Genomic DNA, 25,248 nt, shown 5'->3' with positions numbered 1-25,248 from the left:
GATTTCATTTCAAGAAATTACCACAAATCACAGCATTAGAAAGCAAGATTGGAGAGAACAGACAAGTCAGCTGAAATAACAAATGGTGGACTAAGACAGCGTAGCTAACAGATGAACAGTACCATCTACCTGGAAGAGAACTTAGGAAGATCAACCCCTCCAGTGCCAGATCCCTTCCCTCCAGACAAAGCTTCTAATAGTTAATAATTTGGAGTATTTCTGCTCGGACTGTCAGGACCCAAGCCATTATTGCTCTCAAGAATCTAAGCAAACACTTCACAGGAACATTGCTCATCCATGTTGGTAAGAACTTTAATGGAATACACTGCGAGTCCCTGTCCTCGCTATTCTTCGATACCCTTTGAACACTGTCTTTTCACAGCATGGATATCCGGAGATGCTAAATTGGAAATCCACATTCATGACCAGCTTCTCACAGCATGTTTTGAAGTAAATGTAGGATGTAATACACTGTGAAGATTTTAGTTTTTCTATTTTCACAGAATATTCAAGACTCCTTAAAAAGATTAAGGAAATGTAAGCAACCCCCACAACAGAGTAAAGATACTGGCACACTTGGCCTGCATAAATACTAGACAGTTTCAGTACACGAGATATCTAGTTCAGCAGTAGTTTGATCTGAAAATTAGAGTCTCATTACCTAACCAGTTGGAAGATGCGTTTGAGGTAGGACTTTATCTCTCTCACAGCCTCCTGCAGTAATCGTCGATTAGCTCCTACTCCAACATATGTCATTCTGTAGACAGCTACTAGTGTTTCCACCAGCTTGCCCAGTGGATGGAGAGGAGTATCACAAGCCTGAGGTGAAAGATTAATTGGCCAGACAAGTTACATAAAAAAAGGAATTCAAGAGAGATGGGTCAGAGATCCAACAACAGGCTTTGAAAAAAAAAAATTACAAATAAATCAAAAAGTGAACTATATTTAACAAACTGACATTTGGATTATAAAATTTATGTATTAGCTGAATACAGCTCACAGAGGAATAGAGACAATGCAAGAACTTGTGCTACTTCTTGGACTAGTCATTTGTCCAGTACTATTTAAATTAACATGTAATAATTAGCAAGTATTTCAAGATGCTTTGCTGGATCCAATGTATAAGAATTAAAACAGTAACTGAGCAGAAACTGACTTTAAGGCAGTATCCATCAGTTATACAATGATTTTAGTCTTAGTTGTGGATTTTAATTCAATAAATTAGGAAGTTATGAGCAAACATGAATGAATAAAACATGGATTACAAGAGTGCAAATGTGAAAGAAGTTAAGGAATGCTATTACAGAGTGAGCTTGATGTCATGCCTTACCAACAAGTTATGTGAGCATCTGAGAGTCACAATACCTTTATTAAATATTTTTTAATATTTTCATATTTTTCCAGGGTGAAGGCACCAATGTGTTGTGGAATGAACTCCAAACTTTCCAGTGTCTGAGTATGTGAGCGGCTCAGTAATTCTGGGCTGCAGTTACAAAAAGGACAAAGACATTGGACAGATTATTTATGAGGCATACAGTAGGGAAAAAACCTGAAGCTAACAACTGAACTAATTCTAAACATCAGTGTGTCCCTGAAAGGGTTTACAGTGCAGAGTATTAAGAGTTCCAATTCTGTTTAGGATTTGTTGTTTTAACTGAATTTGTACAGTTAGTTTCTAGTCTGGAGTTTAGTGTCATTCCGGTTTCTCTCTCAATACTTTGCTTTGCTAACTACATTCTCTAGGAACCAACCTGTCCTTGTGTTGCCGTCTGTTGGTGGTCAGGGCCACTGCAATGTTGTCCCAAGCCTTCCATCTGTCCCCCTGGCCCGGGCTCTCACAACCAAGCTGGTTCCAGCATTCTTCAAATACTGCCTTCCATTTCTCATCAGGAGGCACCGCCAGGATCCCGAGCTTCCGCCTAATAAAATGACCAATTAGTCTGTTAAAATCAGTCATGAAATGCCACATTTGGCTACGAAAACCACCTATGGCTAATGTCAATCTAATACTATTTTACTGAAAGCTGATACACTTAGTCTCTACTGTAAACCAAGTATATCATTAAGAATAAACCCAGACCCTACTATTCAATTAATATGTTGCCTTTCAATACCTTTTATTAAAAAGAACTTACAACAGTTACACTTATCCTTATATTTTTTTCCTTGCTAACATACATTATGTTATGTAGATTAATGTGACAACATTAAAATGTTTTTAATACCTCCATGTGGAAACAACTACAAACCTTATTAGACAAGTCAATCTTACTCTTTTTCTTGTAGTCTTCCAGAAAACAGTTTGTTTAAACACAAAAAGGACTGGTTCAATCTCCAAGAAAACAGGACACGCTGCACTTGACTGGGCTTAGCTTCACCACTGGTATTCATTCAGAATGCTCAGGCCACATTCACATAGCAAGGACACAGTACAAATATGTCCCAAATATCTCCCTGCCCTGGAATGTACAAATAGCACAGCTACACAGATAAATACCAAGGATGGGATATATGGCTTCCGCCCCTAAAGTAGGATCTGCATATGATGCTGCATGACGTGTTAGGGATGTGCTGATAAGAGAGTAAAACCAGCTCGGGCCTCTTCACTGACAGCCGATGCTCAGGGATCCTCTATAGCCAAAAGAAAACCAAGAACTGTTGTTCTCCCTATATATATATATATATACACACTTCAGACATATAATGGAATTCAGGGCTTTGAAAAGCTTTCGTAAAGCAAATAAATGCTGTCATGATTAACGGTTCTATCTTGATTTAAATCAAGTGTCACAAATAGTCAGACCTGTCATTAATATTTTTTCCATCAATGCTTGAGATGAATTAGTAACACTGGCATTTCTCCATGCTTCCAGCTTCAGAAAGCAGAAAAAGGAGGCTCTAAAGCCTTTTCACAGATTATACCAGATTTTCAACTTCAAGAGAGCCTGAAAAGGGTAGATGAAACCTTTATTTCACGAGCAATCTTCACAAATACGTACATACATTTATTCATAGACTCCCTACTGGGGTAAAAAGCAGACAGCTGCTAAGGTTGCAAGTGTTCAGTTCAGCAGGGAGGCGTGCTTAACTTTGCATCCTGTTGTAGGGTGTCAGCACTGTCAAAAGAAATTACTAGGGAATGCTTCAGGAAGCATACTGAGAAGTAATCTATGTAAAAACATTAGAGTTGTGTTTCCCATTTTAATCCAAAATTTGAGAGCGTGCTTCAAAGATACTGAATCCTGTACAACAATTACTACTATTGTAAACCAGTACACAGTGCTACCAAATACTGAAATTTCACTAACTCTTTAAATTTACCTAAATTTCTTTTCCTCAAAGATATCTCAGTTATGACTTAAATGTGTTTTTTCCCCAGAGATAACTAAGCAAATTGACCTAATGCACCTGCTATAAATAGGGTTACACGGATACTTCTCAAAGTTATCTTTGTCAAGGTGTTAAAATGCTCTCTTTTGCAATTCAGCAGATTTTTCTACTATTTTCTTACACATTGTTTGGAAGAGCTGTAGTAACTAGCTAATTCTGTTCTGAATTAATTTACCAACAGAATAATTGGCAGAAGGCAGAGAGGTCCATGATAGACTAAGTTACATTTGAGTGATTAAGTCATTCTCGGTACCTCAAAAGTCAGCAACAGCTGTGAACTCAAGTTCTAACAGCCCATTCAGATATAAATAAAAAAAATTCAGAGACTGCTACAGGACAGTAGCAGCACGTCAGCTATCCTGTAATTTCATGCTGTTACTTGTGCATTCAAGTAGTAATTAAAGCAAGAAGAGCTATGAAGATGTTTATCTTCTTTCTTAAGCAGGAGGGAAGAGGAATAAAAAAAGTAAAAAGTGTTTTCATAGTCTCACTGTTTCTTTGGAAAAAATATTTTTAACTGGCCTTTGAAAAAAGACAATACTTATGTTCCGAAGTATTACTGAACCATATGAGAAATCATTTCTTACTCAACACTCACAATGCTTTAGGTTTGTCCTTCTCATTCTCATACAAGCTAGGCTTGAAGTAGGTTCCTGTGATTTTTATTCCAGATCCCCATTCTCCACTGAACAGACCTTCAATATAATCTCCATTTGGCAAGGTCAGTGTTCCCTTGAGAGAAGATAACAAAAAATTTAACTGAAAGACATTGAGAACCAAATTACAAGGAAGGATTTTTTTAGATGGTAACAGTTTACAAGTGACAACTGTAATGCCAACCTTTCCACTCAGAGTCCAGTTATCTGAAAATTCCCCCTCATAGACTGTATCATCCTCAGAAAGCAGAATTCCAGTCCCCTAAAAGAGAATCATAAAGAACACAAAGTAGTGATTGTAACAGAAGGCCAGACTGAAGATCTAAAGATAGACTGAAAAACCTGTTACTAATTCTTAGCAAATAATTTTTTAAAAAGCAGTTTCTGGAGCAGTCCTAGGTAAAACAGAGCAGGGATTATAAAGACAATAGAAAGTTTACACAGCCTAACATACACTCACATACCCCTGAAAGCTACCACACTTAAGAGGAAAAGTCACCATACAGAGTCCAGTGTTCAACTCACCATCATTTTGTTGGTGCTGAAGGCTCCTTCGTAATACAGTCCAAACTGAGTAACCACAACACCATTGCCTTGGCAAAGATCATCTTGCCACATTCCCATGTACTTTTCCCCTCTGAAGAAAAATGAAGTAGAAAGAATACAGTCTTAAGTAGTACATTTATATCCTTTCTTTGGCTTTATTGTAGTATTTGACCATTACAGAAACAATTAGAAGAGTCACAGAGCACTTGCTTCGGGTCTGTCCATCTAGTTTCACTAGCTTCATGGAAACAAAGACTTTTTGATAGAAATAAACTATAATGAACTATAATGAAACAATTCACATTGCTTGTATGTGGCCAATTTACAAACTGTTCCTGATGATCTGAAACAATGCTGAAGCCCTGTTAAACCCAATTCCTATCCAAAAGGAATCTGAGCAGTAGCTACAGCCCATCAGAAACAGGGAAACTTGTTAGCTGATCTGGATCAGCTTTATCCAAGATCTAAGTTGCATATGAAAAGGGTCTTTGGCTTCATCAAGCATCTACCTGATGTATTTAACAGTTATTTAGAAAAGATGCAAGAAGTTTATTTTAGACAATTTTTTTTTGCCAAAGCTTTTGATTACCTAAATTCAGATGACTCAAATTGAGGGGATAAATGAAAGACCAAGCTTTCTGCCTGTGGGATAGGAGAGTGACCTACAAAGTCATATATGTGTCACAGATGAAAGTGTCAACATGGTAATGGTTTTAGCAGCAAATCAAGATTTAATAATGACTAGCAGCACTTAATCATTAACTAATCTAAAGATTTACAAAATAATTCAGTAAAATATGTTATAATTAGCGACTTAACTACAGATTCAAAGATGGACAAGATTTACTCTACTTACTATACAGTACCTTAAATCAATACACACATGCATATTCACAAACACAAAATGTACAGGCAAAAATACCTGGATCCAGTAAAATAACTATGTACCCACACTAGTGAAAACAACTGTGTATGCCCAAACACTTTAGCAGAGAGAGTGGGTGAAAGAGAAGCTAGCTCAAAGTTAAAATTTCCCTCTTCCTGAGTTTCGAGTAAATACTCACAGTGCATTGGCATTCCTCAGCACACGATGGTTGAGACTCGAGATGGTTGACTTCACCCTGACCTCCTGTCAGCTCTGACAGTGGATGACACCTTAAGGTTTAATACCTGAGAGGTGTCCCAGCTCAGGGGAGATGCTGATCACAGGCCCACTGCGATCCAGGAGAGCTCAAAGGGTCTCACTTAGGGTCACAATTTATAGGGTTCAAGATAACTGACCCTTGTCAGATACTTATCACTCCCGCCTAGCTTGGACAATGAGGTGTTCTGGTGTTCTCACCAGGTATGCTAGAGCTTGACAGATGTGCAATTGTGCTATTGTTTTCCTTTGTGATGGACTGTTATAACCACTTCAAAAGAGAGCAGGAGCCAGACTCATCTGGTTCCTGACCATTAGTAGTCTTTACCTCCCCAGGCTGGTGTGACCCAGGAGAGAGTTGGAATCACACCAAGCACTGAGCAGTACAGCAAGTAGAGAGTGGGGGGATAGAATTGCAGCACCACAACATGATATTTTGAAAATACTGGAGTGCAAAAATTGTAAGATAATAGCTTAACAAAGATGATGCCATAAAAAAAATTAGACTATTAAAAGATTGCTCACAAGTAAATATCAGCCTCTTTCAGACTATTTAAAATACTTTTTTGCGAGTATTAGTCCACAGAGGTCAGGCTAGAGTTAGGCTAGTTTTGAAACTAAGTGCAAATCCCAAATATTTTGAAACAATCTATTTTTCCAGTTGTTCTGAAAAACATCATGATGTTTTCACCATGCAAGTAATAAAAAATTAACTTACCAAGTACTTTTTTGTTTGCTTTTAGAGGGCAACTAGTGATTTGATTTAATAGAACTCTACTTATTACAGAGCATTTTCCTTCTAGTACTCAGGAAAAAATATGCTCATAGCAAAAAGAGTAAACCCAGCCATTAATCTAAACTTAGGGGTATCTTACAGCTGACTGGACCCATAACCTAGCAGGATGCTGGTCTGATTCATCATGCCAAGCTACAGGGGTCTCTGCTGGGTGAAGGCTTCTTGAAGAGACAGATGCAGCATTCTCAGTTACCAGGATGGAAACATCACAGATTAGAAGTCCCCCTTGCTCAAATGACTGGTTTGCAATAATGACAGCAAGTGTCTGCAGCTATTCCTTATTTCTCTGGGCTGCAGAATAAGAAGTGATGAATACTTAGGCCACAAACATATGCACATATCTTTCCCTAAGAACAGAAAGAAAACTACTATGAGATCAACTCATATTTGAGTAACTCTGAAATAGAAAGCCAATACCACACTCCTCCCCCACCATGAACTGCCACTGCATTTACAAGTTCTGGAGATGAGAGGATCTGCGAGGAAAGCTGTCATCTCTTTAGTTTTTCCTAGGTAAATAAATGACTACATAAAGTATGTGGAGACATCTTGACACTAGAGTATAAGAACACACACCACCACTGAGCAAGACTAGATGCAAAATTGACATCAGAAATACCCAGAGAAGCTAAAGTAGCTGTTTTGGAAAAATCTCCACATACACACTCCCACACACCCCATTCACCTCCAGACTTTTTACAATTCTGCTTTTTAAAATGGACTTTCAGTTCAGTTAAATCAAAACCAATTTTCTTGGGTTCTCACCAAAAGTTCTCTTTTCAGGAAAAAACAGCATTAAATTGGTGACTGAAAAAACAGACTATATTGATCTGTGCTCAGACAGTATTCATTTAGTGCACATATTTAGTGCAATTCCGCTTCTAAGACCACCATTTCACTAATCTGCCCTGAGCAAGAATCTTCCCTCTGCTGCATTGACAGAGTAAGTCAACAGAAAAACTGAGCACAAGCTGAAATGTACTAGTCCCATATATCCAGGCACTGAAAAATCTGGTCTTATAGGCCAGAGATTAAATACTCCTCACATGACATTCACAGAACTTTCAGCACTCACACAAGATACCTCAATAAGACACCACATTCAGTGCTAGTTTTTAGGTAGGAGTATGCTAGGAAAGCAAGGCAGAAAAACAAAGAAAAAAACCCCCACATTTACTCCAGAAGCAGCACCACAAAGTGGTCTCTAGACCCAATTCTTTAGAACATCAACTCAGAAAGCCTAGTATAAAGAAGGAAAGAAAAAAAGGGGGGGGGGGAAAGAGACATTCACTACTACTGCTACTAACAAATCAAATCCTTTCCTACTCTTTCTGCAATTGTACCAGTGTGTGGTGGTGCAATTCCTCCCCCTCACTTCTTGCTGGGTCGCTCCACGCTTGGTGTGATTCCAACCCCCCCACATACCAACCTAAGACGGTAAGGACTGCGAAGGAGTGAACCAGAGCGTTAAGGCACCCCCTTGACATGCCTGGCTCCTTCTCTCCCTATCACTTGGGAACGGTTGTAACAGTCCATCACCTCCTGACAGCCTGTACCTGGGGTGTGGTTGAGGGAGAACAATAACAGAATTGCACATCCATCAAGTTCTTGGCCTGTGAACTGGTAGAAGACACCAGAATATCTCATTGTTCAAGCTGGGCTGGAGCGAAGAAGCACCTGACAGAAGTCAATTATCTTGGACCCTATAAACAGCAACCCCAAGTGAGACCCTTCGAGCTCTCCTGGATCACAGCGGGCCTGTGGCCAGCATCAACCCTGAGCTGGGACACCTTTCAGGTATCAACTCCTCAAGGTACTGTTCACCGTTAGAGCAAGCAGGAAGCCAGGGTGAATTCAACCCTCTCAAGTCTCAATTATCACCCGTTGAGGAATGTCGATGCACTGTGAGTATTTACTCGAAACTCAACAAGAGGGAAATTTTAACTTTGAGCTAGCTTCTCTTTCACCCACTCTATCTACTGATGTGTTTGGGCATACGCAGTTGTTTTCACCAGTGTGGGTACATACTTATTTCACTGAATCCAAATGCTTTTGTCTGTCTGTGTGCTTGTACGTCCTGTGTTTGTGAACGTGCATATATACGTGTATTGATTTAGGATACCTTACAGTAAGTTACTATGAATCTTGTCATTTTTGAATCTGTAGTTAAGTCACTGTTCTAATCATAACATTTTATTGAATTACTTTGTAAATCCTTACATTGGTTAATGATTAAGTGCTGCTAGTCATTAATAATTCTTGATTTGCTGCCAAATCATTAGTGTTAATATTTTCATCTGTGACACTGTTACCAGCGCGTCATACCAGTGCTTTAAGGATTTGTGGAATTGAAGCATTACCTTGTGATATCATCAAAAACTCCATAACCACTCTTCTTATCCATTGTCCACTGTCCAATGAACATACTGGGAGAGGAAGAGGTCAGCTTCCCACTGCGTAGCAGACCATGCCCATGACGCATATTATCCTGAAAACACCCTTCATACACCTCACCAGTAGCATAGCTATAATGAAAAAGAGAATAAGTAAGATTCCCATAATCTACCTTTCTGTTGTGGGATTTATTGTGGGTTTTTTGGGTTGATTTTAGGGTTTTTTCTTTTGGGGGGGTGGGGGGGTGGGGGGGAAGTGGGGTGGTGTGTGTGTAGTGTTGAGTGTTTTTCGCTTTGTTTTGATTTTTTCCCCAGAATAGATCAACTCTCTTTTTTCCTTCCAGGAATTACACTACAGTCACACCAACCAAGAACTATAGTAAAAGTATATTTGGGATAGAAGTGAGCCTTTAATACAAGTCTTTTGGTGCTTTGCTGTTTTAAAGCTGCCCTCTCCCCAACAAGTTAGGCCATTATAGGTTATATTTATCTCTCAGAAGAGTCCTCTCTTATTGAAATGTGGTAGCAACATTAGAATAGATAATAGATATTACTGTACAAGCAAGCATTGTGAGTAATCTACCAAAAGCAAAGCAGAAAATAAGCCAAGCTCACTATAATCACAAGTCTGAAATGTAACAAGAAAGCTACATGCAGAGGCTTGGTAAGCAGTGTGCCAGAGCATCAGCTCTGCTCTTCCTTCTGCAATGACAGCACCACAGGTGCTACATGTTACCTGTAGACTCCATGCCCACACATTTTGCCTTCTTTCCAGTACCCCACATAATGGTCATCCTTATTCAATGCTTTGTTTGGCACTCTGTATTCACCATACCTGTCAATGCACAGAAATGGAACACAAGCAGCTATAATGCTAACATATTAAAAACAGGAGCAGATATGTCACAGACCCTTCTAAAATCAGAATGCTCTATATCATTTTTAGTGCATCTCTTCAGCTACAGCAGCTACAGATTTTTTTTTTCTCTAAAGAAAAAGCAGTAATTCGAGCATCACTAGGTCAATTTAGTCCATAACACTTTTCCCCTGTTTGATTGTGGCGTGTCATAAGTATTCCCCTCTATCACACTGTAGCATTTTTCTCAGCTTTCTAAAGGCTGTAACTCTTCTCACATCCTAAGACTGCTTCTACCTTTGTTGTCTTCTTCAGGTCTTGATAATTCAAGCACACCTTTACTCCAGGGAAAGATAAGAACATATATTGCTACCTCTATAGCTTTTAAGAAAAGATGCTAACTTCCAGTTATACTCAAACAGTGGCACAGAATCATTCACAATTTCAGTATGCCTAATGCACAACTTCTTTTGATTTTAATCTTCTGAGAAGATTAAAATCCAGTTATGAAGGTTCTCCCAAGAGCATGTCTACCCCAACAAGACATTATTATTGTTAAGTGTTGAGACTATAGCAGGCATGCTGAAATACAAATATATGCATTTGCTATTCCTAGCAATTATAGCTAAATACCAATCCATTTATTTCTGGTGGGGATTTGTTTGCAGTATTTCCCTCTCCAGCAAACCTAAAATCACCAGGGTTAGTTACACTTACTATCAGTTGCAAATGACCAACACTCTAATCTGGCTTTATAGTTTGTCATTATACCAAAAGCTAAGGTGCATTTTAAAAAGCTGTCTGCAGCCAGACCACATTTCAATTTCCTCTCCAACTCAATACTTTGAAAATACATCTCAAAGCCAATAGGACTCTTCATATATTTTTATCCTGCCCAGTACAGACATGTCTGCTCACACAATCCATACAATAATGCCTTTGGAAGGAAGTTAACCTCTTGCCTCAGTAGTGCCCTAAGCAGATTCTTAGCAATGAAATCCACATATTAATTCAAAGCTGTGTAGTAAGTTACTTTCAAGGGGTCTTACTTGTTTCACCAGGTAATTTGATAATATCTAGAACTTCCATTCATCCTGTGTTCAAAATCCTCTGTACTAGTTATCTTAATCATCAGGATCACATACCCTCATTAGTTTTGTTTTCATCACCCAAACCCTGAAGTCTCGATTAAAGATTTTGTCGTTTCCTTCTTGAATTATTAAACCCTTCTATCAGAAATAGAGCAAGGAAAACATACGACGTTCTATGAAAGACACTGTATTTTCTAGAAGGATAAAAATAACAATACCAGAACTTTTGAAAGAACCTTGCAACACAGAAATTAATCGTTACCTATAGAGCAGAAAGTTGACTACAGGCTTTTCAATCGTCCTCCCCTGCTTAGCTCCCACCCATGCTTTCTCCTCGGCTGTTTTACCATTTCCCTCCTCCATACTACAGCTGATTACCCCAGTTAGATGCAGTTTTTATTAAAGAGCAAGTTTTTAATCGTGCAGTTGCAGTCTGTTGTGAAGACAACCAGCATACCTCTGGATAAAAGAGAGATCATTTGTATATCAACATGTACATATACCTTGTTAATGGTATGTACAATGTACATAACCCCAAGTCAGTAAGATTCACTGCAAAACCTTTAATTAAAAGGTTTTTCTTATTGTCTCCTACAACAGAAGGTATTTCTTGCCCTCTGGCTCCACAAGTAGTGAGAGGGTCTTACCCATCCTCCAGCCCTGTCCGGAAAGTCCCAGAGTACATTCTTCCATCTGCCCACTTTAGCATCCCTCTGGAAAATACAAAGCCATACACGTCTATAAGACAACCAGTTCACTTCACACTTCCCAAATAACTTCTGTGAGTGAGCCTGCTTATTGATACAGCAACCACCTCCTTTTGTTTTCAACTGTTACATTCAAATGCTTTTACCTGCCATGAGGTTTTCCCGAAAGCCATCTCCCATCATAAATAGCATCCTTAAACCGCGGGTCCTTATAGAAGGTGTATTTGGCACTGCGAGAAATAGGAGGCTCCTGTCTTGGCACGTTCCCACCTGCTCCATACAGCATCAAGTCAGAAGTCCCTTTAAGAGCCTGATCCACTGCTTGACTTATTGCCCTCAGCCACTTGGTCTGAAAAAGAAAGTGTTTCATCACAGAATTTAGCTAACATCTGTCTTGGCACTGAATCTCACCTTCACAGCAACTGCAATAATCTCTTTTGCGCTCCTCAGTACAGTGCTGTAAATTGGAGCAATGCTACAGTCAAGCACAGCGTACAGTCAACCTGCATATCAGGTCGTAGGAAGACTTCATTCTTGGTGGATGCTTAAGCAATACTTCTCCCTATTTAGTTTCACAGTAGGAGAAACTCATACATAGCACTGAATCCATGCAAAATTTGCAGATATGCTTACCTTTTCCTGGGGTGTTGAAGAAACAAGAACAAGCTGTTCTTCTGGTGTTGTAATCTTCAGTCCATTCCTACATGGGGGAAGTATTTTAATCTAGTGAAATTTCATGCTGAAAAAGGCAAGGTTTCTTAGAGCATGAATACTCTATCTTCCCTCTTCCACTCCAGCTAGCGTTCACTTCAATATTAAGTTAGCAGTGAAAAGAAGCAGCAGGAACGACTACTTGCTTCCCTCTTGACTACCTTATTCTTTCTGATGTTTATACAACCTTTTTTAAGACATAGAAATACAGCAAGTTTTCTGAAACAAGAAAGAGGAGTAGACACGACTACATCCAGTTTATTCCACTCCTACTTTACAGTAATTGGTTATAAAATGCTCGTCCTCCCTCCCAAGATATCTGACTATTTCAGCATCACAAGCAAGAATACTCACACATTACCAGCTTCTTCTGAAAGAGCTTCTACCCACAGTGTGGACAAGGGAAAAATATGGTGCGTTGAGAACTGTAGGCAAGGAGAAGGAGAAGGGAAACTTCACCAGGTACTGATCCATTACCCCTGCCCCATGCTTTTTCTGAACAGTTTTTATCCTTTCTTTGAGGACTAGGGAAAACTGAGCATTACAGCCTCCTTATATGCACCTTGCTCCGAGAAACAGCCAACAGAAACCATGCCAGCCACAGGGCAACAGCAATCAAACATTAGAAAAAGTACATAATTTCAAATTTATCTGTAAACATTAAAAAAAAAAATCACTTTTAAGTGTTCAAGCAACATTACAGTGAACAGTGCAAAAAATTATCTTCACTATATGAACAACAAGTCATACCGTTTGAAGCAGAGAAATGGTTTGGTTCCTGGATACAAGCTGGCTTACCTGAGCATGTACCAGAGCATCGTTGAAGAGGATGAACCAGTTTACAGAGAACCTTCCAGCATGCTGTAGGGACAAACCCCGATTGCTGCTTTCACATATTAAACGACGCTCTGGTTTCCGTAAGGAATCCTACGGGTAGGGTTAAAAACATTACAGAAGCTTACTTCTCACTGATTGTGACTTAAGGTCAGTGCTATTTGTCTTCCACAGTAAAGGTCCAACCTTTCTAAAGTTAAGAACACTACAGCAACACAAATTAGAGAAAAGAGAAGTGCAACTGGGACAGTAGCATCAGTAATAGACCCAGAGTATAAAGTTAACAGCAAGCTATTCAAGCTGCTAATGGATGGACAACTTAGTATACCGTCATTTTCCCAGGAAAGGTCTTCCAGAAGCCAAGTGTGTATTCTGCTTCTTTCCTTTTTCTGCTAAGATGGACAGCAAGGCTCTCATAACAAGAACTAGAATCCTGTAGCTTCTGGTATTCTGGAGATGCCTATAGGGCATAAGGTAAGAGAAACCTGAGAGTGTTTCTGAGCACTTGTACCAACAACAACAACCAAGTTGCAACGCAACTGTTCATTTTATTAAATCAGCACCAAATGCATGACAGTTGGTCTGGTTAATAACATAACAGTGAAGGCTAAGTTATTTTCTTGGTCAGATGTTCTGTTGGCGTGCTGGGAGCTTTTAAAATCACAAAAGTTCTACGAATGTTAAGAGGAGAATGATTAATATGCAATTACATGATCTGCCTTCTTGCATCTTAACAAGCTGTAGCAGAAGTAGTGCTAATAATTGCAGGAATAATACTTTAAATGACGATATTAGGATAAAGGTACAAGTAGTTATTGTTCCTGTTTAGTCATCTTTTATTTCAAAAGAATGCAATTATATACATCTAAATGGGTGGTAAAAGTCTGCCTAATATACATGTAGTATTTTTAGTAGAATATTACAGCCAAGCATAGCTAATGATGCCAGATGGTACCGAAAAAGCAACAGGCAAACATCAGAATATTATGTTTGCAATTAAGCACGCAGGCACATAAACAAGTTCTGGCAGGGTAACAAGTTTCTACCTGTCATGTGGTCTGTGCAGGTACGGTATAAAAGATTCCACAAATAAATGTGCATGATCTACCCTGGAGCAAATACAAGTCTAAGGTAGCTTCTCTGAGGACTAAGCTATTTCTAATGACTTGGGATTTACTTCACACAGTTACTTCCGAGCCATAAGTTTCATGTGCGTGTTTATTCAGACATAGGTAACAAAGCCAGCTTACCACTTCAAAACATGTGGCAAGCTTCAGCAAAGTTCTAGCATAATTATGGAGTCGTCCAAATGGCATGAAAAACAGAGCGTTCAGAACTTCCACTAGCTGGAGGTTTTCCTCATTCTTCTCAGACAGTTTCTGTAACAGCTCCTGGTGTTTACTCAAGAAGTCTCTAAATGATGGGACCATTGGGGAACAGACGGAGGAGAGAAGAAAAAAAGACAGCAAGACATCAGTGATATTTTGTATAAATGAGCTCAGAATGCCCCTTTTTGGATTATCATAAACCAACAAAAATTACAAAGGCAAACGCATGCTGCTTATTAATCTATTCCCAATTTACTTTAAGGAAGTACAGTAATACAGACATGTAGCTCTAACAGCTGCAACACAGGACTTTTACTTCTACTCTCACATGCTCAGTCATTAAATTGGTTGAAGAAAGTTAAGTTGCCCCACTTGGAGAGTAACTAATTGCTTTTTTCCCCTTGACTTGATTAGTAGAAGAGCCAACAGGTGGAATGACTTCCCCACTACTGTTAGAACAGTAAGTTGCTAACACTTGATTCATACGAGAAGACCTGAAAGAATCTTAACTTTGCTCCAGTGCACTTCCCTAAAAATATATCCAAACAACCTCTTCCCCACCCCTGCTGTTCAAGGCAACTGACCAGTTTTTCCCCTAACTAGAAAAGTTACATCCTACCTCAAAGAAAGGCAGGAAATCTGTTCAATCCTCAGTCTGATTTCCAAGAGGGAGAACTAATCTAGTTCAGAGAAGAAGAGGGAAATGATTCTGAAGACAATGCATTAGCACACAAACCCAGGATTTCTTCATTAAAAGGAAAACAAACCTACTTTTCCCTCTCCTTCACCATATCTGTGTGCACACATGTGCTGGCACATGACACATCTGCATTAAAACACATCCAGCTGGGAAGCATTTAAACCACAAGCTGCAACAATCAGGTGAGGCTGAGAAAGCAGGCCCCAGGGACAGCGAAACAGATCAGAGAATTGCACAGCAGGGTCCCTAAGAGTTCTACATGATCAGCGAGATGCCATTTCACACACCAAAATAGCATACCTTGTCTAGGTCTGCTAATGGTATTTCAGAACTCTCTTGTTCAACAAGCCCTAGGAATAAAGTCTTCTTTAGAGAGAAGACCATATTTCTTAATTTTACATTTAACCATCTGGATGGCTTCCATTTTTAAAGTGCTTTGAGATCCTCACAAGAAGGTCTCTCTGTAGAGAAGTGACAAATAATAACAGATTCATAATGCTGAGTATAGCTCATCTTCTCTTTCAGAGGACACGCTCAAAAGCCTGCCAACGACGGAGACTTCTATTGAAGCTAGCACTTTTTGAAAGCTGGGACTACTTCTAATGCATTCGTACTGCAGAATATCCATAAAAGACAGGCTGACATCGTTAACCACTGATTTAAGATAGTATCCCTTGGGGAGAGGGTAGGGGGAAATTCATCATTATCAGCAAAAATACTCTTGACTTCCCTTTGCAAGTAACAGGACAAAACTTCTAAGACAGCTCCTCCCTGAAGTTTCAGAACCTGAAAAAGTGTTATTCACATAATGAGACCCTGGTTGCAGCTGGAGAAGGTGTGACACCTGACAGTGACAACTGATATGATGAACTCAGTACAATTTCAGCATCCAGAATTTTTCAGTACTAATTATAAATAAGTTTATACTTGAACTAAGATTTCTGTAAATCACCCTAAAAATCTTGACCAATGCAGAAAGATTTTCAGTGTCTCTCCACAGTGGGATTTTGTATTTAGTTTTTGGCACTGGTCCTCAGGTGCAGAAGATTCCTTGCATTAGGTATCCTGGTGTTTCAAAGAACTTCCAATCCCATCATTTACACTGCATTCAAAGTGCTCCATAAAAGCTGTAACAGAATTACTCCCAGATTACAGAATTTAGGAAGGAAGGAAAGCTGGCAGTTCCTCAGACGAGTTAAAAAATACCCTCACTGCAACAACTCCTTCATAGCACTAGAGTGAAAGATGCAGTGTCATTACTTTATTTCCTGGACAAAAATACAATTGAACTGAGAAAAAAAGCTTTAGTTTATGATCTATAAACTTCAAATATACTGTCTCAAGGTACAATTCCTTCCTCACATTTAAGAGCATCTATGCATGAAATAGAGTAAAGCAACCTTAAGAGGCAGAGGAGATACATGTGCAGAAATGATGTTATTTTTGCACCATTTTAAAGGGCTTCCATAAACTTAAAGGACTCCAATGAAAGTGAATTCACATTATCTACTCTTACTAATTCTTAAAGTTTGCTGTTCTATATTTTCTTGACAGCAATATTTGAAAGAATAAAATATTAACAATGAATAGATGATGAAAATTTAACCTCAAGACTAAGCTTTCAGAGAAATCATTACCTGAAATCTATTTATGTTTCTTTCAAGGAATTTACAATAATTTATGCCTTTTTCCTTCTTTCTCCACCTTCAAGATAAAGTAACTGAATTCATTCAGCAGTATTTAACCTAGATTTTTATCACAGTTGAGAGGAAGTATCTTTTTCTTCATTTGATGGAAAAGGAATTAGCGTACTCAAAAAAACTAAGACCAACTCTCTGGATGCTCATTACTACACACATACATAATTCTTTAAACTACTGTTCTTTGCTAGTTGATCAGGAACTCCAGAAAACAGTAAAGATTTGCTTACATTGCTGGCTTTGCAAGGAGCATAAATCCTCCCATTACAAGGAAGTTTGTTACTGAAGTACAATACCTAAAATAAGGAAGAAAAAGAGCTTCAGTTACAAAACAAGAACATCCCTGGAAATAGCAACTGTTGTAATTTCCAACAGTTACCAATGAGATCTGTAATATGTTTTACTATACAAGTAATCTAATTACTTGAAAATATTAAACAGTGAAACACTCAATCTTACCGGAACACTTAGTATTCACTTTCCACATGGAGAATAGAACATGCATTACTATTCCACATTTCTGCTGCCATTAACACAATGCAGAGGGCTTACTTTGCAAATGAACTTTTTTTGTTTCTCTCAAATTTGGGCATGTATAGAATAGGCCATCTGTTTCAACAGTATAATACTGCTACCTTCTAATTATATTCAAGATGGAAATTTCAAGATGGGAATTATCTTTTCCTGCTATTCAGCATTCTACCTTTCACTTCTCCCCTACCAAAAAAGAAAATAATTTTAAAACCCACCTTTCTGTGAGGGAAGAGACCTCAGCTTAGCTCAATTAACAGATAATATGTTGCCTGACAGATCCTTGGAAGATGCTCAAAGCACTGTGCTGAGGAGCATGCACAGGTTCTGATGCCATACACAGAAAAATGTGTAAAGCATTAGAAAGCAAAGGGGGAGAGCAGAAGACAGGCAATTAACAACAAGAACAGAAATTAGGCATTTCAGTCTTTGACAGGGAGGAAGAAAAAATTAAGAAACCCTTGTAATTTTAGTAATGAAGACCAATTCTGGAAATCCAGGTTACAAGAAAAACTGAAGTCAAAGACTAATAAAGGGAAAAAAAATATATTTATAATTATAAACAACCAATTTGATAAACAGAGAAGAAATCTTCTTTTAGGGTGATATGGTGCAAGTTTATCACTGACCCAGTAAAAGTAGTAACTGTACTTTTTTCCTAACATAAACACAACAACTAGCTGCACATTCAAAATGCTACTGCATAACAACTGAAGTTAGTGATCTTGAAATTTTGTTCCCGTAAGAGAGATGTCTGGTAACCAAGACTACATTCAGAGAGGACATTTTTAGACTCTCCCCCCCTCTATCAAGCCAGTATTTTTCACAAAGGCCTGTAGGTATTAAGTATGATGAGACTTCTGCTACATTTGGATGAAGTTATCCAGCAATTACAAAAGTTATTGAGAAAGACAGCAAACAGCGTGACTGCATAGGCTTCCTCTCCCAAAAGCATACAGCTAATAAACATCATAACCAGGATAATTCAGACTTAATTCTGAGCACTAAAGCAGCTCTGTCTTTTGGGTTATAAGTGCAGTGCTAGCTATTTCGCAGATATCAGGACAGAAGAATTGTCCTTCCGGGAGACAATTTTTTCGCGAATGACTACTGAAAAGGCATTTTGTAACCACAATAAACTCCCAAAGGTAGCTTTACTTAGTAGCCTAACCATGGTAACTCTATTACATTATATTACAAGTTTCTTACTATTAAGTAACAAACATGTCACTTTTACAGGTATATACACAGCAACCAAAGAAGAGTTTGTATGGAGAGTTTTACATTAGGAAAACTGAAGCTGTCCAGTGTGCTTCACTGGCAAAGACTTTGAAATACATAGCTCATTACAAAATGAATTAGTTTGTGTAAAACTCTCCATACATTTTAAATTGCAAGAATACAATTTGCACAACAGTTACTTATGTAGTTTTCCTTAATGATCTAGTTTCCCCTAACTCAGGGCTCATTGTGGTCAGTAGATTAAGCCTGCAGAGACTCAAGATGAGAGGGAATTGGATACTTGCTCAGTGTAACTATCCAAAAAGAGACTGGAATGCTTCAGGATGGCCAAGCTCCTGGCTTCTTTTACTCCATGAAGAAAGCTACTTAAAGAAGCTCCATGTTGACCAATGAGATAGCATAGCTTGCTGAACCTGCTCGCCATTTCCTGCAACAACTGGATTGTATTTGCATTGCCCAAGTTATCTGTAACAGACCAGAAAGCAATTTAGCTTACCTTACAAAAGAGCAGCACCCATTAATAAAGAGAATTACCACAAGGTACTGCTTAGAAGTTTTATCAGCAATTTCACCTCATGGCTACGTTATCCAGAATCGGGAATTCAACAATATTAAACTAAATACTAATTAAGTTATTTCAGGTAAAACAGTCAGGAAAACACAAATACTAGTAACATAATGCAGATGTATTTCACCAGTACATCCAAACAGGGAGGGGAAGAGTAAGACCTTAGCTTTATCTTAAAAATATATAATTACTTTTCAATTTTGCATAAAGAAATTTGTTGTGGAACATAGGGGAAATAAAATCAAAGAAAATATTAAAGTTCTTACCTAAACCTAAAAGAGGTCTAAGAACCTGAGATTTGATCTCACTCAGTTTGAAATAAAACCTTCTCTCAGTAGAAGCCAACTCATGCAAACTGGCAATATATCCCATTACGTTTTTGTCTACTAAGACCAAACAGTTGTCACCACCAGCTATCACATTGCTTATGTACCCTATCTGAAAGATGAAAAAGAGAAAAGAAAAGAGAGCAGCTTTAATATTTTTCTTTTTACACTCCAATTTAAAACAGGGCAATGCAGAATAAAGCATATCTTAAGGAGCACTAAGTTATAATAAGCATTAATTACCTACAGTGACAAACAATCCATTCAATACTGGCTTAATACATTAATGATAAAAGTAGAAGAAACATAGAAACATTTATAGTCAATGCTGTTTATTTTCCTGGTATTGACAAAGCCTCAAAGACAACAAAATAGACCATCTTTTATGGTGACTCATACATCCATGGCATGTTTAAGAGACAGTGACCTTAAGTTCAGTCACTTTTAGAACTGCAATATACTTCATGCTGTATCAACGATGTTGATATTAAAATAGTATAATTACATCCACTGTTTATCCTATTAATTAGGAAGTGAGAATAACGAGGCTTTAATATTATGACTGTGCTCTGAACTAGTCCTTTCTGTCCCTGAAATATCAACTTATTGATAAGACTAATATTACAATATCAATAAACTAGACTAATACTAATAACTACACTAACACCACAAGTGGCATTAGTGTATGTATTAGTAGGTATTTGCTTTCCAGAGTAGTTGGAAGCAAAATTCTTCTCAAAGGTCAGCACAAGTGCCACCGACACACTGCAGCTTCTCACTAGTTCTGGTTCACATGCAATACCATATAGTAATTCAGTGTTTGAGCTCTACTTTTATTTCCTTTGTTGTTAAATAGAGGATTCCTTAGACACACTGAGCTAGAGTTGTTCAACAAGCAACCCAGGGGCCAAGTCTGATATGCACAAGCCTACAAGTCACCCTACAAGAGAAGGGAAGGGAATGGCTAGCAACAATCTTACAGAAGGAACACACATGTGTGTGTCTGCACACACATACATGCGTGTACACGCACACACACATATGCATGGACCCAATGTCTAAATCCCTGTCCCTTCTCAGAGCCCCTCTCCAACTGCGATTCTACTCAGTCAAGTGAAGTAGCAACGAGACCCAGAAGAGCTGAGAGAAAGAGCTGCTTTCTACCCTCGCCACCTTCTTTTTCTTACCTTAAACTCAGGTTGGTCTGAAATCATACCAACAACTTGGAAAAGGACATGCAGTCAGAGTACACCCTCCTCTACCTCATGTCAACTTCAAGGCAGACATGAGATTCAGCTTGATAAGGAAAATTGCATAGGGGCACTTCCTTTCTCCCATAAACATGTAAATGCACTTTTTGGTGCCTTTGCTCAGTTCCCCCTTTACACCCATGAGAAAGGGAGGGGAAGGGAAGGAGATGGTGCAGAACTCAGGGGGACCTTCTGCCCTCTCGCAAAGATGATGTATAAGAAGCAGAAAGGAATAGAGCAGACAGTGCCCTCAATCGCTTGAGAAACAACTGGAAAATGAAGAGCAATAGCGGCAAAGAATAAACCCATGAAGACTGCAGTGAAAGCAGAGCACAATGTAAGGGTGCACTGCTGCAGCATGCACACATAGAAGGAAATGGATTAGACATGCTGGAAACACATCCTTGTCCTTCAAACAGAAGGAAAGGCCAAGAAACAGGCGGGGAAGAGAACAATACTTATCAGGCCTCCTCTCTGCCCTCCATAAGCTGTGCTCCTGATTTGACTGCTAGGAATCAGATACTTGACATCCTTAAAGCTAACTGAACAACCAGCACTGTGCTATTTCCAAAAAGCATCAGTATGATTTACCCTAACTTAAAGGAAATACCACTCACCTTACTACACGATAGTAATAAAACTGGAGTCTTAGTACAGCTATTTTCATACAAATTATTTTCTGTTGTTGTCTCCTGGCCACTATAATATAATCCAGGCTGGAAGTCTTCCTCATCTGCTAAGAAGAGGGAATAATCTAGTCCCGCTGCTGTACTCCAAACACCATCACCACACACCTGAAATTCACAAGGAAAAGACATTAGAAATCATCACCTGAAACTAGAAGGAGAGTACTTCACTCTTCTAGCTATACATTTGCCAAAAAAGTACTGGAATAACGGGTTATTTTTCAACTTCAGCATCTCATATCAAATACATTTCTTGCATTAATACTGAAAATTATCCTTCTTTTCAGTCTTCTTTCTAATGGCTGACTTTTTGCCTTTAAATTATAAATCAGTTTTATTTTCAAATGGGCATCAGGTAAGCTTGATTAAAGTTGGGACCCTATTCTCTCCTCTACATTTAACTGGTTAATCTATAAATTTGGGAGACAGTTAACATGCTGTACATTAATTTGCAGAAAACCTAAGCAGGAAGTGTCTGCAGCTAGTTTTCAACCAAGATAAGCACCAGGAAACATACGAAAGGGTCTGGTCTAACCCAATCATCATTATTTGGCTATTCACTTGATGTAATTAAAAGTTCAAAACAAACAGAAAACCCACTGCCAAGACAGCTCTGAAAGTACAGAAGTAAACAACAAATATGGTCATGGTCTAGCAAAGCTAAAAACACTAGAAGCAGTTGTTTAGAATAAAAACAGCGTTCCAAAGTATTTAAGTTTCAGCACTGCAACATCGATAGAGAAACCAAATACAAGATAGAAGTGAAATTTGATAAGAAGATAGAACCAATCACATTTCTCAGTTTTAGAACTTCAAAGTGGTCAAAAACCAGTGAAAGTCTTTGTAAGAACTTCTTGGGCAGACTTTCACAAGTTCATCCATGGATCATATTCACAATATAAGCAAAAGAAATCAAGGGCTCTATTACTATATAGCACACAGACCCATAAACAAGGTCAGTTTTTAGACACTACTTGGCACTCACTTGTATAAGAAGAGACCCTAAACAAAGAAAAATAAAGAAAACGAAGTACCTTTGCAAGACGAGGGACTGTTGTTGGGGAGTTCAAGTGACCAAGCTGGCCAGAGATATTACTGCCCCATGTATACACCTGTAAGAAACATAGCTAAACATCAGAACGTAAGTTATATACATGGGAAACATACTGAACTGTAGTGGTACAACACGTAAAGTGTGCAAACACACACAAGTCAAGAGTGTAAGATTCATGAACCAAGAAGCACTTCCCTAATTTCCACTGCCTTCCTATACGCTCAAATTGTCTTCTCAGATTCAGAAACAGAATGTACCAAATCAAGTCATGGTAATCTTCAAACATGATGTTGATGGTACATGTAGAACTTCGACAGAAATAAAATTAAGATTTCCACACTGCTTCCAAGTTGCCCCCCAAACAGGAACAAAAGTTTAGAAGTAAAAGAAACAACAACCTAGAAAACACCAAACATGACAATTACATGATAGATAAACAATAAACTTTAACAATCACTTGTACCTGGGACTTGGCAGTGAGTGCTAAGGAATGATGGCCACCAGCAGAGAGGTGAATCACTTCTTTACCATCTAGGCTTTTCACACATAGTGGCTGAAGCCTGTCAATCCCCAGAACCCATAAAGGGGTGGGGTGAGGCAGGGAAGAAGAAGAAAATGTTATCAGAGGTATTCTTAACACAAAAATAAATTCCAAGGGTTTTTTTTCCCCAAAACAAATTAGAGAAAACAAACATACATGGGAGTCTTTTGGCAATAAATCAGCTTAGTCAAAAAGGTCATGAAGGACAAAAGTTGATGATAAACCTCACCCAAATTTGGACAAAGTCAAAATATCACCAAAACTCCTAGTGATTACAAAGGGAGAAGTCATAGGTGATTGACGTTCAGTAACAATACAGCATAACACACGTTACTTGGAGGAACTTAGATCACACCACTTGAAAGAACAAGATGACAAAGCAAGGCAGCTGACCAAATCTGAGAATTTGATAAAGTTGAACACAAAATTTGCTAGTGACCTACTGAATAAAAATAAAATTTCATCAAAGAAATCTCACCTTGGCAGAACATCGCCATGCCCTAGCTGTCCTTCCTTGCCCTTTCCCCAGCTCCATACCTCCGTTCTTAGAGAGGGTAAAAGAGCATCAGCCTCACCACTGTAGGTTGGAGTCAGAGCTACAGTCCTCATTTTTGCCCGCCCTACCTTCCGTAAGAGCCTAGGAGAAACTGAAAACAGATGAAGAGATAGAAAAAATGCTCATCATTTTCAGTAAATATATCACTCAGACTGTGTGTTACACAGTCACAGTACCATTTGAGATAACTGATCAAGACTTCTTAAAGAGGTCTTAATTAAGATTGCAAGCAAACGCTGACACATAAGAAGATGGGTTACTGATACACAGAAGTAGATTGATCCCAATTAATTTCTACCAGCTATTAAAGGATAACAGGCATATGAGAACTATGCAGTTATAATGACACAAATGAACCAAAAACCCCTATACATTTAAAAAAGTATGCTTTAAAAGAAAATATATCCTCATAGTGAACAAAACATTTCAATACTTCCTAAAATCTCCCCTCAGATCCAAGATCAATATAGAACTAAATCATGTACCTATTTAGAGCAATTAACAACGCTAAAATGTATGAGGGGAAAAAGGTCATTAACTTTGAAGTTTGGCAGTGGGAACTGGAGTATTTCTAGGTCCCTGGCTCAAAACCAGCTCAGTGCAGCAGAGATTACAAACCACACAGATTTTTATCTGCTATGCAACTTACGTGAAAGGCAGTTTGCTGTCATTTTGCAATATGATGCCCAGACTACCACAATGTGCCTGCTTTACCTTACTTCACCAATAAAAAACATTCCTAAACCACTGTGCTTTTGGTTTTCTTACTATGCAGTATCTGCTAGTCTTCACACTCTCCACTGCTTTTAAGTCCTAAGATATAGTTTATAATTCATAAAGACCTTTAGTAGTTGATTAATTTGTGTTCAACAAACACGTTTTATTTTCAGTTACAAACCTCCACATTACTGTAACTTTTCCAGCTGTTTTTTCCAACATGTTACCTTGTGACAACAAGCCAGGTAGCGAAAGTCTTCGACTCCCTCCTTCAGATTCTTCCTCTCTAATATCTACTAAACTGGAACTCTTCTTCCCCTGCATGGATTCCAGTCTAACCTGCTCTTCTCGACTGTCTTTCAGAGCTTCAGGCCCTGGGGAACCGCTGCCAGATTGAGATCCTGGTTCACTTGAAGGTGTGCCATAGAAGTTCATTACTTTCTTCAGAGACAATGCTCCAGCTTCATATGTAGCAGCTACTCTCACACCAACTGCTGATGCACAAGAAGCCACTAAGCTGTTCAAGGCAGATGTGCTGGTACCTGGAGGGCCAGGGATACAAGCACCGAGTTGTTCTTCTTGAGAAGGCTAAAACCAATAAAAAATTGAAGACTATCATACCAGACAGCACGTAACAGTAGGATGACGATATACACATTCACTATTCAAACTATGTGCTATACTGAACAAGACATTATGAGGAAGATTTTTATACCTAGGTGTACATCTATTCCTCAGAATTATATTTTTTAAGGTAGGACCAAGCACTATTCTGGCATGGACTGGGTTTTGTCTGTTACACTCGTTTTGTAGCTCATCCATAAAAGCCTGTGGGTCTTTTTTTTTTAATAAAAAAAAGGATCTTTGCAAACAAATATAAGAGGGATTTAATTTTAGGCTTACTACTACCTTCTTTGTCACCAATTAA

General features: G+C 38.6%; 1 protein-coding gene across 5 annotated transcripts in view; it reads right to left on the bottom strand.

Annotated features, from left to right (window-relative positions):
* The window catches only part of ALS2 (alsin Rho guanine nucleotide exchange factor ALS2), a 44,529-nt gene that overhangs the window by 7,333 nt on the left and 11,948 nt on the right, over window positions 1–25,248 (bottom strand). For all 5 annotated transcript variants that reach the window (XM_074829424.1, XM_074829422.1, XM_074829423.1 and 2 more), the window contains 23 exons: window positions 24,548–24,908; window positions 23,526–23,694; window positions 22,970–23,066; window positions 22,487–22,564; window positions 21,384–21,560; window positions 19,457–19,628; window positions 18,907–19,087; window positions 17,080–17,145; window positions 14,372–14,534; window positions 13,450–13,581; window positions 13,086–13,214; window positions 12,642–12,712; window positions 12,210–12,276; window positions 11,723–11,925; window positions 11,517–11,582; window positions 9,659–9,757; window positions 8,890–9,054; window positions 4,572–4,683; window positions 4,231–4,308; window positions 3,989–4,122; window positions 1,752–1,919; window positions 1,366–1,483; window positions 662–819 (listed from right to left, as the gene is read on the bottom strand). In XM_074829424.1, coding sequence (XP_074685525.1) covers window positions 662–819; window positions 1,366–1,483; window positions 1,752–1,919; window positions 3,989–4,122; window positions 4,231–4,308; window positions 4,572–4,683; window positions 8,890–9,054; window positions 9,659–9,757; window positions 11,517–11,582; window positions 11,723–11,925; window positions 12,210–12,276; window positions 12,642–12,712; window positions 13,086–13,214; window positions 13,450–13,581; window positions 14,372–14,534; window positions 17,080–17,145; window positions 18,907–19,087; window positions 19,457–19,628; window positions 21,384–21,560; window positions 22,487–22,564; window positions 22,970–23,066; window positions 23,526–23,694; window positions 24,548–24,908 — 3,164 coding nt within the window. The remainder of the gene's footprint in view (window positions 1–661; window positions 820–1,365; window positions 1,484–1,751; window positions 1,920–3,988; window positions 4,123–4,230; window positions 4,309–4,571; window positions 4,684–8,889; window positions 9,055–9,658; window positions 9,758–11,516; window positions 11,583–11,722; window positions 11,926–12,209; window positions 12,277–12,641; window positions 12,713–13,085; window positions 13,215–13,449; window positions 13,582–14,371; window positions 14,535–17,079; window positions 17,146–18,906; window positions 19,088–19,456; window positions 19,629–21,383; window positions 21,561–22,486; window positions 22,565–22,969; window positions 23,067–23,525; window positions 23,695–24,547; window positions 24,909–25,248) is intronic.

This window comes from Strix aluco, chromosome 6 (assembly GCF_031877795.1).
Source record: "Strix aluco isolate bStrAlu1 chromosome 6, bStrAlu1.hap1, whole genome shotgun sequence".
NCBI classification, from domain to species: Eukaryota; Metazoa; Chordata; class Aves; order Strigiformes; family Strigidae; genus Strix; species Strix aluco.
The sequence above is the reverse complement of the archived record's forward strand: the minus strand, read 5'-3'. Positions and strand labels throughout refer to the sequence as shown.